Genomic DNA, 17,809 nt, shown 5'->3' on the forward strand with positions numbered 1-17,809 from the left:
ATAGTATGTAATGACCTAAAGAGACTGAAGTCAGTGACAGTCAAACAGAAGGTCTACAGCAATTGGAATCAAAGCAGCTACAAAGAAAAATATTTGTCGATTGTCAGGTGGGAATCGTTGCAACCTTAAGACATTATTACAAGATTTCTACGAGGAAGTGACCTCAGTACAGACTTCTTCAGTCAGTTCATCAGTTTCATTCCTAATATAAGGTCAAGAGAGTGGATTTACATTGGTAATTCTGTGTAATTGGTACAAAGTCCAGAGTTGGACAGATGAACGCAGGTAATATTTGTACTTTGTAAATTCAAGGTAATGGACATCACCAGCCCCAAAAAAGGGGCAAAACCACTTTTCTCTGACCTTCAGCACCATTATCAGCATCTTGGGGGAGCCACCAAAACCAAACTGGACTAGCCATATCAAGGCACTATAAGTACAAAGATAGGACAGAAGTTCCAATGAGTAGTGCACCTCCTGATCTCATGAAAACCCCTCAATCACTAATAAGGCTCAAATCAGGTTTGTTTCAGATAAGCCTATTCAATTGAGGCAGTACAGCTGTTCATGCACTCAAGAAGGTCAATACATTCAGGATCCAGTTTACTTAATTTTTGCCCTGGTCACTGGACTGGATACAGTATCTACCTCCTCCACCATCAGCATATCTAACTTGCAGTATTTGTGTTCTACAGGGTCTTTGAACAGCTCAGCAAAGTTCAGCAGCCACTTTGTGACCCTTACTACTGTGAAGGTCAAGACAGCAAAATAATGACAGATAGATTACATTCATGTTTTCATCCCAAGTCACGGACGATTACTGCCTTGGACACATGTCACTATTCCAAATTCCAGCTGAAATTCACAACTTCACTCTGTGGAAGTCCACCATCAATGTGCAGTTGTTCTTCAGGTGGCATAAGGTCGATAATAAATGCAGTCTCGGTGGAATTGCTCTCATCCAGAGAATACTTTACTCTCTTTTTTGTTTTAAAAAGAGAGATTAGTATAAAGAAAAAACTGTTTTTGGAAAATTGGAAATCATCGGTAGTTAGAAACCGACACAAAGGAAAGATGACTGTTCTTCATTTCAAGATCAGCAAAATTGCTGTTTGACAGTAAACTTATTATCTGGAACCTGACAGATTATGGAAACTTACTCTCTTGTAAAACAAAATGAGTTAAGACTGGAGATCTAAACTTTACTGCACAGCAGAGATTCAAGCTTTAGTTACGGGGTGTATTGAGTGTTACATAGAAAGCATACTTGTTCATTTGCCAACAGATTATTTTACTCATATACTCTTTTTCTGTGTTGCTTTAATAATAATTATTAATTTTCTGTAAAGTTCAGAACTGATAGTCTTTTTTTTGTTTCATAGGTGGTGTTGGTGTGATGTATCAGCTGAGTGAGCAGGGCAAACAGCTGGCAATCCAAGTCTCCAATATTCTGGGCATGGATGTGTGCGGTATCGATCTGCTCAGGAAAGATGACGGTTCTTTTGTAGTGTGTGAAGCAAATGCAAATGTAGGTTTCAGGGCCTTTGATAAAGCTTGCAATCTGGATGTAAGTGGTATCATAGCAGACTATGCCCTGTCATTGCTGCCAAGCAGACTGACCAGAAAGATGTCGCTTCTTTCTGTTGTTTCAAGTGCCAGTGAAACAAGTGAGCCAGAGGTGGGGGCTTCAGTCAGTGCCATCCCTGAGAGTGTGTTCACCATGAGTGTGGGTTCAAGCTCTAGTGAGAGTGATCCTGAAATAGTGGAGGTCAGAGATTCTGACACTGCTGCTTCCAGGTCCATGCAGACTGTCCTGCCTGAGACAGGCTACAATATGAACAATCTCATAAATACTGAAATGAAACTATTGAGTGAGTGAGGCTGAGGAACCATTCCTAATCGGTAAATCAAACAGGGCAGCTTTCCCAGCTGAACTGTGGTTAAAACAGTAAAGGAATTGATGGACTGAATACTTAATGGTTTAATATGAGAGTAAATTATATCAAATCTGGGTATATTGAATAGCCCTGAATGATATTATAGCCATTAACTCACTCCTGGGCAATGGGTTATGTAGCCTCAGTGTCACTGGGGCCACAGTGGAGATTGCAGTTGATAAACTATTTCAATTACTCAGTAATATGGTTTCAGTTGCTTAGTTAAAAAGTATTGCCTTGGCAATAAAAAAAATAGTAATCGTCAGAAAGACAAGGACTGGTTAATGTTCCGGAGAAGACCTTTCATCAGTTCATGTTCGGAAATGGAAAGCCTCTGCTTCACATCTTCCATTCCTACCATGATTGAGGTTGAGTACATTCTGCATTTGAAATCAAAATCTTGCCTCTCTGCAATGAACTGCACCTCACACTTAACTAGAATAGCAGTTTTATATCTTCTTTGTTTACAATTTGCTTACAACAGCAGTATTGTTGGTGAAAACAGTTTGAACTGGCATTCAAAACAGACATTATTATTCTGGAGCATATAACAACTCAAGCTGTGATTCTTTAGCTGGTCCTAGACCAAAGGCATAAATATGAAGAAACAGAGAACATCAGTTTAAACAAAATGGTCAGCACATACTATTTCAATTCTTATCTCTTCCTTTTCCTCCCAAAATAACTTTTGAACAGTGATATTAACATGTTGGTTAGAAATAAATGAACTTCTGCAGAAAGTAATTTGAGAGAAAATATAATTAAAATATAAAGGAATTTGATGTCATTTTCTGTTTTTAGTTGTTTTTTGGAATTTGGCACATGAATTTGCCTATCAGGTAGGTTAATGGATAAGCAGTGCATGTTGAGGGGTATGGTCATAAACAATGGTAAACTGATTGTTTACAAGTAGTTTCTCTGCTCAACGTCAAGTAATTGAAAGTGAATTAGATGTTTTTCTCAGTTTGAGACTTGGTTGTAACATTGAAGAAATCTATATTTTGTTGACTTAATTGATAAAATGCAGTTTTTCTCAGATTGAGATTACGAAGAAACAATCCTGGACTTCACAAAAATATTTGGGAAATAAATAAGACATGTTCTAGTCCATCGATACAGAAATCCTCTTGACTTGAGTTGCCGTGCTAATATGTGTAATAAATGTTTTGAATTGTTGCACCCCATTTCCACTTTACTATTTTAATTTTACTTGCTAGCAAATCAATGCCAGCATATCCTAATACTGTGCTACAAAACTCAAAGAGAAACAAGGCCAGTTGTCTCGTTGAAGCTTGTCTCCTAGAATACTAACACATAAAGCTGAGCATCATGCTAGATATGAAAGGTATGAAATGTATTTGGCAGATTGCTGTTTTGTCATCATCTGGTTTTGCAAAAGTTTTGGATCTGGTTTATCAAGTGAAATGTGCAAGATTAAAATCCCTGGGAGATTTTAAAAAATTATCAAATGATATATTCAGGATAGCGAGTATTGCTGTTTATACACAGTATTGCTAAACAGGTGAAATCTGTAAGGTGTATAATGTATGAGGATTGATTTGTCCTCCTTTTGATTTTACAGAAGCTAGCTACAGCCTCTCGCAGTCTGCTGAGTCTCTCGGGGGAAAAAGTAGTGTCTGTATTTACAAATTGTATCTCCCAGAATGAAGGGCAGAAATATTCTTTTTTCTTTTAAAATATTTCAATATAGTTTCTGATTTTTATAAAGTTGGTGAGTTTGTGTACACATTACTGAAGGTATTAACTTTAACAGTTAATATATGGGTCAGCAAGCACAAAGCTCACAAGCAGTTTAAACAGTATAGCATTTGCAGTGTTTAAAATAATTTTAAATAGGATAACTCAGTTTCAGTAGTTAGGCTTTCATACTCATACCGATGTGAATATTAGAACAGTACACAAAACCGACCAGCTTCATTAACTTAGATCAGAATCCTTGCTGTCTCATTTCACTAGATACAAATCTAGGTAAAATGGCTGTTAAGTGGTAGGTATTACTGTACAATGATTAGTGCAAACCAAGTTAAACAAATAACATGCTCATTAAAAAACAAGCATGCCACTATTTGCAGGATTATGAGTATACGTTACATTAAGAGAACGTGAAATCCTGAGCAAATTTGTTCACAGAATCTACTGTTATATGTCACTCAACATGGTTGAGATTCCTGCAGAGATTGACTTGAAATATTGCAGAATTTTAGATAAGCTTAATGAAAGTGTTTCTGCAAGCTGATTGCACAGCTCAGTAAGGCCAGTCATATTCTTCAAATAATGTGGCTCTTGTTAATATAAGGGCAGTCTGGCTGTGGCTGGTACTCTTTGCACCAGTACTATACAGAATAGCTGTCAACACAGCCTGTTGATTCATGCACACTTAAAACAGCAAAAGAACATTGTACATATTCTGCTTGCTGTATATTTTACACTAAGATTTTATTTAACTGTGCTTGCACAACATTCTGATTAAATGTAACTAATTCCTTCTGGAAACACACCAGCTATCCAACATGATCTTTCTCAATCCTTTTAATATCAATGAGCATAATGAGATCTAACTTTTAAAATAGCTTGTGAAACTTTTCCGATAAACCTTTCTGCAATTTTTCAAGACCAATGTCACTGTGGAAACTCAGTGTCAAAAATTCAGGGCCTTACATGCTTTGTTGAGAAGTTTCACACACTATTCTAGTTGAATATATTGTCTCAAAGCCAGTTGCAGCTGGAACAGAGTCAATGACCTGAAAATCCCTGGCAATATTTCTAAACAGCACAGAATCCAAGAATGAGGCAAAGACATGGTTCATCAATTTAAACTGTTTACTAAATTTCTTGAAGCAGATTCATGATTTTTTGTTTTATGTACAATTCTCTGATGTCTGAATATTTGAATGCATCCCAGTGAAAATTCAGAACCATTCAAACCCAACCAGCTCTCTTTTGGAATGCAACTACTGGGATTATTGTGTCTGGGCTGGTGGAGTGGCAAAGGGATTGATATCAATGAATGCATTTTGAACAATTGCAAAGAATCTGTCTTATTTAAGTCAAACAGTGCATTGATTGCTTTTCATGCTTGCAAACTAAGAATGGAGAGGCCATTTTGAGTGGAGCTGTTACCCAACAGTAGGCTTGGTCCTCATCTGGGTTAAGATGAGAGTGAAACATCAATCATAAAGCTACTTAGGCTGAAGAAGTTGTGCAATTTCTCTAATAGAACATTCAGTTAAAAAATCTATTATTTGAATGTAAGTAAGTAAAACTAACAGAAAGGCCTGTGCACATTTCTTACCCACGTTGCCACTCCTCCCAACCCCAACCACCAAAAGAAAAAGGTTACCCTTGACATCCTTTCTAAAGGAGTTTCCAGGTTACCTTGTAAATTGAATGTTGTAAAAATATTATTTAATGGCCACAGTATTTCTTATTTGGAATAAAGTGTAGTTAGTTATCTAGCCATTTTGAGGGAATAACAATGAGTTGTCAAGCCAATGAATGCCTTCACAGACATTTCCAGTAGCCAACCTGGGAAGAGCTATGCTTCAAATGATATGGGCTTGTTTGTTTTTGTGTCCAGCACTAGGTAAATTGATTAAATGAGCAGGGAGGTTGCTGGTATTGAAAGTCAAGAGGTGGTTGATGTTTTTGTGTCCATTGTTCAGATAAGTTGAATAAAAGCTGAGGTTGAGAGTCAAGAGTGGCAGACGAACATTGGTATGCACATTCAGTTGAGCGATTCAGAACTGTTTGACAATTTTTTTCTGTCCATGTAATTTGTAATTTAACTTAACAGCATGGAAAAGAGTGGAAACTTTTCATGTTTGAATAAAGATGGCATATAATTGTATGAAGTCTATTTAACCTTCCTAGTTATTCTGGTGGGCACGAGGAAGGAGAGCTCCAAAGGTTTGAAGCATAAAAATATTTAAAAAGGTAAAGGAAACATTTTATATATCATTGGTGCACACCCCCTCAAATGTTTCAGTCAGTTAAAGAATTTGCTGATTTTATGTGTGGTTTTAACTGACTGGCTGGTGTTTATTATGGTTGTGCATAGGTCCTTATCACAGTAAGTTAAGCTGATTGAATAAGTTAGCATATAACTTTGTTCTGCAGCAGTAAGATACAGTAAGAAGATAAATTTTAAAATGATTTGTACTTTTAAAATTAACCTAAAATTGTAAAGGGGGTTAGGGAAAAGAAAAAATATACTGTGTACAAAATGTGTTCTCATGTAAAATGCTGAATGCTAGCTAGTTAACAGGCTGGCAAGGTTAATTAATCGTATTATGTCAATACTATTGAAATCATTTAACTGGTGTATGTTGAGACTAAAATTTGATTTTTTTTTTAAATTGCAACTGCCCCCACTGATGATTCTAAAACGAATTTTTTTTTTGTACGGGAGGCGAGGGAAGAGATTTGACCCTATTTATTCAGTTTCTCTGTGTTCTACCTTTCCTTAGAGTTGTGGGCATCCAAACAGAAATATTACTGCAGAATGTTTACATTTGTCTGACCAATAAATATTTATTTTACCTGATGGATAGTCTTCTTTCCATGATACTCAAAACTGTGGGATGAATTTATAAGCCCAACTTTGGCAAAACAACAAAGCACTGCACTGGAAACGTTTGAAGTACAAGCCCCTAGAATTGAGATTTCAACCTCAATTGTAGATCTTTTACAGCATTAATATGGTCTCTATATATGACAGATTTGAAAGCAGTTCATTGTACAGAGTGTAAGACAGAGGCAGCCTTACAAATCCTGACATTCCATTGTGTTTACAGATATAATGAGTGAGAGCAGGAGAGGCAGCCCTGTCCCATTCTCCAGGCATGAGTAGAATATTATACATATGTAGTTAGGAATTAAATTTAACTTGTATTTAAGAGAAAAAAAATATTTGAACATCCAAAAACTGTTGAGTTTATGCTTTTACTGCTTATTTCATAAATGCTCAGTGTTCTTTAAACATTTGGGGAGGGGTGGGAGGGAGAGGTCTGAAAATGTACATTGTAAAAGTAAGCTGTGAGTGTTCCAATGCACTGAACTGTACAGCTGTGAAGTTTGAATTTACTGGCAGTTTCATTAACTGTTTCCCTGTAGAACATTGTGTTTGGAGCAAGATTGTTTTTTATGTGTGATTGTGAGCATGTAAGATTGGGTGCCTTGTTCAAATGTAATTGACACAATAGTCAAAGGACATCAGTGAATTTGTGTAAAAGGCAGTTGTGCAATCAAATACTCTTGATAACATATCCTGGGGACATAGCTGAACTGATTTGAATTACCAAAGCCTGAAAATCTATGTAACTATCTTCAGAGAAATTATTTGGGATATATGCACGATACTTGTTTTAAATAATCATATAGAAGGTAAAACAACATTTAAGTGCAGAATTTTCCATTACAGTCCATGTGTGTATGATCTGGAAATCAACTTTTAATGGTGGTTTCCTTAAGGTAAACTAAAAGGTGACTCATTTCAGCCAGTGGTTTGTATTCAGTGTATGTATCATTGGTTATGTATTATGCTTGCACATATTGCATAGTGGGGTTTGATTAAGATCTGATCCTACAGAATTGGTCGGCTCTTTTCAGCATCAAGGTTTTGAGAGTTGTAAAAATATTGACTGTGACATTTAAAACATTACAGAAAAATACTTTCTGTTTAAAATAATCCATTAAACCCTTGGGCTGCAGTTCTGGATGGCATGGAAATTGGTAGTGATCAGCACCAAAAGTACCTTTATATATCAGCTGAAAATTTTTATAGATCTGAATTTATCTCCTGTTTTTGTGATCTTGTCCAAATGGCAGCTAGAATTTGCAAGTTTATAAACTATTATAAGCTTTTCTTGTATTTTTGACACACATAGGATATTTTATAAACTTTATTATAAATTTTTAAAAAATCATTTTTACTATTGGTTATTAAGTACCTATCCGTCGGGCCATCATTTAAATATTCAAGGAGTCTGAAGCAAGGAATTTTCCATTTTTAAAACCAGTGCCTCTTGACATGCTGCCTGCACAACATAGTTGTGCTGCTGTTTGTTTTACAGCTGTGTGACTGTAGCCCAAAGGTATAATAAAATGAATAGTAACTTATTTTCTGATGATAATATTTCAGGTTTGCTTCCTGTTCACACAGAGGCCATCCTGTGTCCAAAAATTTGTCTCAGCCTTTTAGTTTTATCATCAGGACACAAACTCTGCATTATTCGACTCCTTTGGAAAATCTTAGTGCAGTTGTGGGTTACTACTTGCATTATATGTTATGCATTATCTTTATGTGTGTGTATGTATCTGGGGGAGAGAGAGAGCCTGCATGTCTTTCATGAATGTACAGATGTCAGTGTGGTTAACTGGTAAGTGGATTGACATGTGGTGATTGAAAGTTTGAAGGACTAATAAGATTAAGAATGCTTGGTCGGGGTTTCATGATCTTTAGAATGGTAAACTGAACTCCTAAATATCTAACTTGCTTCCAAATTTATGTGGAGTTTTAAACCAACTTTCATTGTTTCAGTAGACAAGGTGGTGACTTGAGTTGCACTGAGGACTGAAGAATTCTAAGTACAAAAACATCTATGATCTAATGTTTCAAGAATTGTATAATTTAAAATAAATTCAAATCATTTTAAAGATTTGGTACAAGGGGAGAGAAATTTTAAACTATGCAGGATAAAGCAACAGTTGACACTATCTCCATTTAGGAGAAAGTGAGGACTGCAGATGCTGGAGATCAGAGCTGAAAATGTGTTGCTGGAAAAGCGCAGCAGGTCAGGCAGCATCCAAGGAGCAGGAGAATCGACGTTTCGGGCATGAGCTCTTCTTCAGGAAACCTCCATTTAGGAGACTTCTCCTTCATTAACAAATAAAATATTTGTATTGGTTTGTGGAGACTATAGAAGTTTAGCAGAATGCTTGTGTCCATCAGTTGTTTTTCCTGCGTTGTTTTATATTTAAGTCTTTGGGGAACAGCCAGAGCAGTGGTGAATGAATGAAGAGAAAGAGTCACATCAGTAATACAAACTGTGAAACACTACATTTTGTAAACATCAGTAAACACTCTAAATGCTAAGGTGTAGATTGGGTTTGATAGCAACCTTTTCAAAAGAAAAATAAAATCAGCCCTAAGCTGTTTGCAGTTCTTTCTTTGGAGTTTATAGAATGTTTATTGATGTTGCAGTTTGAAAGTGAAACTCCTACCAAGTGGTGCAAACTGACCAAGTGCTGGTGAAGCTGGCCAATTACTGGTACTTGAGTAGCCAGTTGGAAAGCCAAGGATATGGTGTTAGTCACATTGATCATGGTGAATACTGTACATATACTTATGTTTCATTTTTTAGAATGTAATAAAATGACTCATTAAAATGAAAATAATCAAATAAGCTGAGTTGTTTCTTTCATTTTTCTTAAAATGGATAAATAGGTAATTACACCAAACACAAGATACTTTGGTTCTGCAGACAATTAAAAGCACTTTTCCGTCCCATATTTTTGACATTAAATGGTCATTTATAAACTTTACTAAGAAGTGAGTTTTCTATTTTCCCTGGACTTTTGTAACCCAGGACTGCAGGTATTATAGGTGGACAAGGGAAATAAGTATAATTTGCCATATGTTCTGCCGTTCCTGCAAAGTTCAATTTAATAATACTTTTATTCATTTACAATGAAGTAGGAAACACTTCAGATTACTTTGTTCCATGTTAATGCTTGTTTCCACTTTTGGCTATAGATATCACACTTTCCTTGTAGAGCTCCTATTTAATCATTTCTGATGCAAACCAAAGTAAGTTTATTCACTGCATGTATTTTAAAAATAAAAAAATGCAATTACTTCCTTTACTTTCAGTTTAATCTGCAATTTGGTAGATATTCCATACTTACTGCCGTGTTTCCCTTCAAAGTATTCAAGTAGATGTGCAACATATTCTACTGCAAAGATATTAAAATCTTTGTTGAGATCACACTCTCAGATCAAGGTAGCCAGGTACCACATTTGAAAGCAATTTATTAATTGGGACTACTGCTCTATACTGTGATTTTTAAAAAAATTCCCTTTGTGAAGATGATGGTGAGAGACTGCCTTGATCTTCTGTAGTCCAAGAGGTGAAGGTATTCACACAATACTCTTTTGAAGGAGTTCCAAGAGTTTGATCCAGCATTAATGAAATCAGGATTTATTCCTGAATAGGCTGGTGTGATCTGGGGAGGAACTTGAATGTAGTGATTTCCCATTTGCTTGCTATCCATGCCTTCTAGGCAGTAGGAGCTGTAGGTTTAGAAGGCTGTTTTGCCCTGAAATGTTACTGAAGCTGCATTCATTTGGGGAAATAGTGAGTATTTTATCACATTCCACCCTAGTTTCTATTTTATATATGGTGGAAATGCTTTGGGGAGTTGAGATAAAATAGACTGATCTACTTTTATGTATATGGTGGACCGGTTATGTTTCTGGTCAGTTGTGACCCCTGGATATTGGGGATTAAAAATGGGAGATGAAAATCTGTAGAGACATACTAAGTTTGAGGACCACTTGCAAAAGGTGTTGAAGGTGGTTGAGGCATGAAAATTCCTCTGATAAAGTCATAGAGATATACAGCATGGAAACAGACCGTTCGGTCCAAACTGTTCATGCCGACCAGATATCCCAACCCAATCTAGTCCCACCTACCAGCACCCGACTCATATCCCTCCAAACCCTTCCTATTCACATACCCATCCAAATGCCTCTTAAATGTTGCAATTGTGTCAGTCTCCACCACTTCTGGCAGCTCATTCCATACACGTACCAACCTCTGTGTGAAAATGTCCCTTAGGTCTCTTTTATATCTTTCCCCTCTCAGCCTAAACCTATGCCTTCTAGTTCTGGACTCCCTGACCCCAGGGAAAAGACTTTGTTTATTTATCCTATCCATGCCCCTCATAATTTTGTAAACCTCATAAGGTCACCCTCCAGGGAAAACAGCCCCAGCCTGTTCAGCCTCTCCCTATACTCAAATTCTCCAACCCTGGCAACATCCTTGTAAATCTTTTCTGAACCCTTTCAAGTTTCACAACATCTTTCTGATAGGAAGGAGACTAGATTTGCACGCAATATTCCAACAGTGGCCTAACCCCCAATGTCCTGTACAGCCGCAACATGACTTCCCAACTCCTGTACTCAATACTCTGACCAATAAAGGAAAGCATACCAAATGCCTTCTTCACTAACCTATCTACCTGCAACTCCACTTTCAAGGAGCTATGAACATGCACTCCAAGGTCTCTTTGTTCAGCAACACTCCCTAGGTTCTTACCATTAACTGTATAAGTCCTGCTAAGATTTGTTTTCCCTGGTTTGTCTTTACCGCCCTTCTTAAACAGTGACACCACGTTTGCCAACCTCCAGTCTTCCGGCACCTCATCTGTGACTATCGATGATACAAATATCGCAGCAAGAGGCCCAGCAATCACTTCTCTAGTTTCCCACAGAGTTCTTGGGTACACCTGATCAGGTCCTGGGGATTTATCCACCTTTTTCCGTTTCAAGACATTCAGCACTTCCTCCTCTGTAATCTGGACATGTTCCAAGATGCCACCATCTATTTCCCTACAGTCTGTATCTTCCATATCCTTTTCCACAGTAAATACTGATGCAAAATATTCATTTAGTATCTCCCCCATTTTCTGTGGCTCCACACAAAGGCCGCCTTGCTGATCTTTGAGGGGCCCTATTCTCTCCCTAGTTATCCTTTTGTCCTTAATATATTTGTAAACCCCCCTGGATTCTCCTTAATATTATTTGCCAAAGCTATCTCATGTCCCCTTTTTGCCCTCCTGATTTCCCTCTTAAGTATACTCCTACTTCCTTTATACTCTTCTAAGGATTCACTCAAACTCTCCTGTTATACCTGACATATGCTTCCTTCTTTTTCTTAACCAAACCTTCAATTTCTTTAGTCATCCAGCATTCCCTATATCTACCAGCCTTCCCTTTCACCCTGACAGGAATATACTTTCTCTGGGTTCTTGTTATCTCATTTTTGAAGGCTTTCCATTTTCCAGCCGAGCCTTTACCTGCGAACATCTGCCTCCAATCAGCTTTTGAAAGTTCTTGCCTAATACCGTCAAAATTGGCCTTTCTCCATTTTGGAACTTCAACGTTTAGATCTGGTCTATCCTTCTTCATCACTATTTTAAAACGAATAGAAGTATGGTCACTGGCCCCAAAGTGCTCCCCCACTGACACCTCAGTCACCTGCCCTGCCTTATTTCCCAAGAGTAGGTCATGTTTTACACTTCTAGTAGGTACATCCACATACTGAATCAGAAAATTCTCTCGTACGCACTTAAGAAATTCCTATCCATCTAAACCTTTAACACTATGGCAGTCCCAGTCGATGATCATTGATGAAGATTTGAAGACAATGGTTGATATTCAATTTGGTTTTTATACAGGATGTACTGTGGGGTGGTCAGGTAGAAAAGTGTAAGATAGTTGTTATCGCTGCATTCAAGGAAGGATGTGGAAGCTTTGGAAAGGGTGCAGAGGAGATTTACCAGGATGTTGCTTGGTATGGAGGGAGAGTCTTATGAGGAAAGGCTGTGGGACTTGTGGCTGTTTTTGTTAGAGAGAAGGTTGAGAGGTGACTTAATAGAGTCAAGATGATCAGAGAATTAGATAGAATGGACAGTGAGAGCCTTTTTTCTCAGATGGTGATGGCTAGGACAAGCTTTAAATTGAGAGGTGATAGATATAGGACAGATGTCAGAGGTAGTTTGTTTCCTCTGAGAGAGTAGTAAGGGCATGGAATGCCCGTCTGCAACAGTAGTAGACTTGCCAACTTTAAGGGCATTTAAATGATCATTGGATAAACATATGGATGAAAATGGAATAGCGTAGGTTAGATGGGCTTCAGATTGGTTTCAAAGGTCAATGTAACATCGAGGGCCGAAGGGCCTGAACTGCACTGTAATGTTCTAACTATGCCGTGAAGTGGATCACAATCGTTGTCAGTGTACTGTGGGCAATTATGGACTTGTTATTCTACTTATGGAACTTGATGCTACCAAATGTTTTCAAACATCTGGGAAGGAAAGGATTGGGCTCAACCATGACATTTTGATAGTGAAATAAGGTGGAAAAGAAAATGGCTTCTGTCAATACCTGCCACTTTTCTAATGCTTTATGTAGCCATATATCAGATGAAGTTCCAGAAATGTTACTTTACTCATCTCAGTTAAGGTATTGTACTGTATTGAAATTGCCTACTCAAGTACAGCATGAATCCAGTATTATTCTCCTTGTGAAAATAAATTGAACTTTATAAATTTCCAATATGATTAGCTAACTAATGTAGTTAAACTTTTGTGTTTCCTGTATTTCTACTCTTTATTTGGTCAAATGTACGTGTCAGCTGATTTCTGTTTGCTTTGTCTTTTTAAACCCATCTATCTCCATAGCTATTACTGAGGTATTCATGACTACTGCTTGGTTGAAGAGGCTGTTAATGAAATGTTAAACTGAGACCTAGCTTGTCAGTTTTGATGAACATTCTTTGTCCTGTGACAATATTTCAAAGTGTAGTGCATGTTTTGGTGTCTAAGCCATGCTTCTCCCTCAACCTAAAAAGAGATTAATAGGTAATTTCTCTAATTGCTATTTATACATAGGATTTTTCAGTGCATAAAATGGTTTCAGTAACTCAGCCAGTCCCACTTACCCACCTGTAACTCTGATTAGGTTAGATTACCTACGGTGTGGAAACAGGTCCACACTGGCCCTCCAAAGAGTAACCCACCCAGTCCCATTTGCCCTCTGACTAATGCATCTAACATTATGGGCAATTTAGCATGGCCAATTCACCTGACTTGCACATCTTTGGACTGTGGGAGGAAACCAGAGGAAACCCACACAGATACGGGGAGAATGTGCAAACTCCACACAGACAAGTACCCGAGGCCAGAATTGAACCTGGGACCCTGGTGCTGTGAGGCAGCAGTGCTAACCACTGAGCCACCGTGCTGCTGTAAATACTTTCCCTTCAGATAAATATACAGTTCGTCATAGTCATATTGTACAGAAACAGATCCTTTGATCGAATTCATCCACGCTGACCCGAGATCCCAACCTGATCTAGTCCCATTTGCCAGCACTTGCCCCATACCCCTCAAAACCATTCCTATTCATATACCCATCCAACTGGCATTAATGACGATTGCTTGGTTGATTTTATTCAGCAACACTCCCTATGGCACCTACCACTTCTTTTGTGAAAGCCAGGATAGAAACTCTCTCTAGTGTTCTCTGAAAGTGCTTTATGCTTGCTGCATAAAAATGTTTTCTTTGTGTCACCTTTAACAATTACTGGCAAAAGAATTAATTGGTTCTTGATCCTTCCACTGATGGAAGCAGTTTCTCTCTAACTTCTCTGTCTGGTTTTTGAACACCTCTGTTAAATTTTATTTCAACTTTCTTTTCCCTGAAGAGAACTTTCCCAGCTCCCAATTTTTCCAAGTGTCTGAAGTCCCCTGGAACCATTATCATAAATCTTTCCTGTACAAACTCTAATGGCCTTCACATTCTTCAATTCTGCCTGGAATTGAATGCAATGCAGCATTTGAAACAGAACAAGAGGGTTTTTTTAAAAATATAAAATTCACCAGCCTAATTACTTTTAAACTCTAGGATCTTGTATCCATTTCTCAACCTGTCTTGCCACCTTCAACAATTTGTGCACAGACATCCATTGATCAATGTGCTCCTGCACTCCTTTCTATTACCTGCCCTGGTTCTTCCTACCAAAATATATCACTTCAGATTGAGAGATTTTGCAGTCTGTAAAACAATTGTAATTTTTGTCTATAAATCTTTATATTTAAAAATATTGTATCCTATGGAAGATGTTTGTGAGACATAAGGTGCAGTATAAATAAGACATTGCTGATGCAGTTATGCATTATTTGCTTTTCATTGTCAGTTGAAGCTCATGTATCCTGATTTATTGCAGTCTTTGTTCAAGAACCTCAAACTTTTTTGTCATTGCTGTGTCCCATACCACTGTCAAATTTTTATATCCAGTGTTCTGTTTTTATTTACCCTGAGACACATAGCTTAATAACTTTTAGCATGAATTAGCCCATGCGTAGGGAGATGGTCCCTTTCCTCCAGGATATGACAGTGCCTTTTCAGCCATCTCAAGAATACGTGTGATGCTGCCAATCGCTTTCTCATTGTGCAGAAGCAGCTGGCTGTCCTTCAGAGCCAGTTTTGCATATTCAACAGCCTGTTATAAGAAAAGAGACATTCCTGTGTTAAAGGAATATGGATTTTCCTTTCAGGAAAGTTCTAAAGGAATTGCTCTTTTATGTAATGTTTCTAATAGACCATTCTTGCCCTATTATAAAACAAATAAAAAGAGCAAGAGTAAGCTATATGCAGCACTTTGAGCCTGCTCATCCATTCAGTAGGATTCTTCCTGATCAATTTCATCAGTTGCATTGTTTCCTAAAGCCCTTGATCTTTTTCTCATTGACAGAGCATCATAACAGAGGAGCAGAGTTAGGCCATTCAGCCCATCAAGTCTGCTCTGCCATTGGATTATCAATAGCACTATGGGGTAGAGAATTCCAAAAATTTTGCACTGTTACATGAGAAATTTGTTTACACACACACCTAAATAATTGATCCATTATCCTGCTATTGATCTCTAGTTCTAAACTCTTCAACCAGGGAAACAGGCTCTTGTACTCCATCTGAGAGAAAACAATTTACTTGATTTCCCCAGAGTTCTCCTACTATGATCACAGATCATTCAAATATATTACAAAATTAATCAGCTGACTGTGAATTACACTACTCTTATCAGTGTTACAGCTTTTGAAGACAAACCAATGCAAGTTCCATGGCTTTGAAAATGCTTCTATTAATATTCTTTGCTTTACGGACAGAATGATCAGTAATCTCATATTGTTAGGCAAACTCTTCGAGAAAATACAGAGTAGGAATTGGACTGCTGAAAAATCACTACCACAGTAATGCATTTCAATGAGTCATTGATCATTTTCATGTTTTACTCAATTAACTTGCTGTAGGCATAGAAAGTGTTGCAGGACTTTGACTACAGTTCAGTTAGTAAAGACTTTTTTAAAAAAAGCATTTACTGTTGTATTATTCAGAACCTTTGAAATTTTATGGATGGGTTTAGTCATATGATACAAGATTCATTTCGTTATGAATTTTTCTCTCAGATTTTGCATTAATGCATGTGTTTCTCAAATGAAAAGACAATGTTTCAAATTAACATTTTCACAAAAGAGTTTCACCTATTTATGAATGGCAAGCAGATTCCTCTATTGTTTTCCTGTGATGTATTTTGAAGATTTATGGATATGTTGTGTCTGCCAAATAAAATGCAGTTTTGACCAGCAGTAGATTTTTTAAAAATTCCTCTGAATTTTAAGATTCTTGATTCTATCCAAGATATGAATTGATGGGAGTACAATCAGAGCTACTCTTCCCTCTGAATAAATGAAGTGGTTTGAGCTATCTCAAGCCTTGTGGAGGCCTCTTGAGTACCTATATTGTACCTTCTGAGCTTGCCTATATAATCTGTAGTCGTATATACCTGCAGTGCTTGTTGCTCAGGAGCTGTTCCAGGTACTTGTCTGTTCTCTTATTTCTTACTGAGCTTATTAAATAAAAGTCAGTCCTGTTTAAGTACATTCATCCTCCTTTCTCTGAGTGGTGATATGCTAAACTGGGTTAAATGTGAAAGTGGTAGATTTGATATTGTATTTAATACTTGCATGAGATGGAGTATAGATTGAATGTTTTTCTTTGTGTTATGGGTCTGTTTGTAAACAATTTATCTCCAATCCTAATGGACCAATTTTAACAAACCATGGTACACAGATTATGGCTCAAGGAAGAACTAATTTGTTTTTGGCAGTTAACATTGGGAGAGAGGAAATTGACTTTTTTTCTTTTAAGAGCATTGAGAGTTCTGTTTAGAATGTTATTGATTGGTTTGGAATGTCATGGATTATGTTAGCTGCTGTGTTCCAATTTTCACAGTTGTCAAAATGTGAGGAGTTTTCAGCGCAGGTTGTTGGACATGGATTGGCTTGAAGCCTCAGTGGGCTTAAGTTCTGAATAAAGAAAAACTTCTTTTTTGCAGTTAAAATGTCAACCAGGTAGTACAAAGCTTCAAAGGAAGTTCTGCATAATTGGGATAACGTTGAGCTAACGCATTATGTGTTCTAAAAACTGCTCTATTGATTTAACTTTTCTCTTATTTTTGGGGGTTCTTAAAAAAAAGGCTATTTTCATTTGACACTGGGATGAGCTGTTATGGATTCTGAAGACAAGAATCTGAAGAAAACAGGCAAACTTGCTGAACAAACTTGAAACATTTACTTGTCTGTTCTCTATATAGATGGTCTCTCCTCACCCCACTGACTCTTACTGGATTATAGGTTCACAGGTACCACCAGCTCTGTGACAAGGTGGCGAGTAGTAGTGTGTAACTTTAGCAGAGAATTGTGATCATCTAATCTACCATTAGATTCATTTTAATTGAGGAGAAAGTGAGGACTGCAGATGCTGGAGATCAGAGCTGAAAATGTGTTGCTGGAAAAGCGCAGCAGGTCAGGCAGCATCCAAGGAACAGGAGAATCGACGTTTCGGGCATAAGCCCTTCTTCAGGAATGAGGAAAGTGTGTCCAGCAGGCTAAGATAAAAGGTAGGGAGGAGAGACTTGGGGGAGTGGCGTTGGAAATGCGATAGGTGGAAGGAGGTCAAGGTGAGGGTGATAGGCCGGAGTGGGGTGGGGGCGGAGAGGTCAGGAAGA

At 37.6% G+C, this 17,809-nt stretch overlaps 2 protein-coding genes across 5 annotated transcripts in view; one reads left to right on the forward strand and one right to left on the reverse strand.

Annotated features, from left to right (window-relative positions):
• Nucleotides 1-9,358, forward strand: part of rimkla (ribosomal modification protein rimK-like family member A) — a 78,832-nt gene extending 69,474 nt beyond the window's left edge. For both annotated transcript variants that reach the window (XM_043675677.1, XM_043675678.1), the window contains exon 5: nt 1,383-9,358. In XM_043675677.1, coding sequence (XP_043531612.1) covers nt 1,383-1,879 — 497 coding nt within the window. In that variant the 3' untranslated portion in view covers nt 1,880-9,358. The remainder of the gene's footprint in view (nt 1-1,382) is intronic.
• zmynd12 (zinc finger, MYND-type containing 12) overlaps nt 1-17,809 on the reverse strand; it is a 100,734-nt gene that overhangs the window by 54,657 nt on the left and 28,268 nt on the right. The window contains exon 8 of one of the 3 annotated variants that reach the window (XM_043675685.1): nt 14,139-15,244. The exons of 1 other annotated variant lie outside the window; for it this stretch is intronic. In XM_043675685.1, the coding sequence (XP_043531620.1) occupies nt 15,083-15,244 (162 nt within the window). In that variant the 3' untranslated portion in view covers nt 14,139-15,082. Of the gene's footprint in view, nt 1-14,138; nt 15,245-17,809 lie in introns of those variants that run through there. One more of the 3 variants, XM_043675682.1, reaches the window with a different exon arrangement.

Source organism: Chiloscyllium plagiosum, chromosome 34, assembly GCF_004010195.1.
Source record: "Chiloscyllium plagiosum isolate BGI_BamShark_2017 chromosome 34, ASM401019v2, whole genome shotgun sequence".
In the NCBI taxonomy this organism is placed as follows: domain Eukaryota; kingdom Metazoa; phylum Chordata; class Chondrichthyes; order Orectolobiformes; family Hemiscylliidae; genus Chiloscyllium; species Chiloscyllium plagiosum.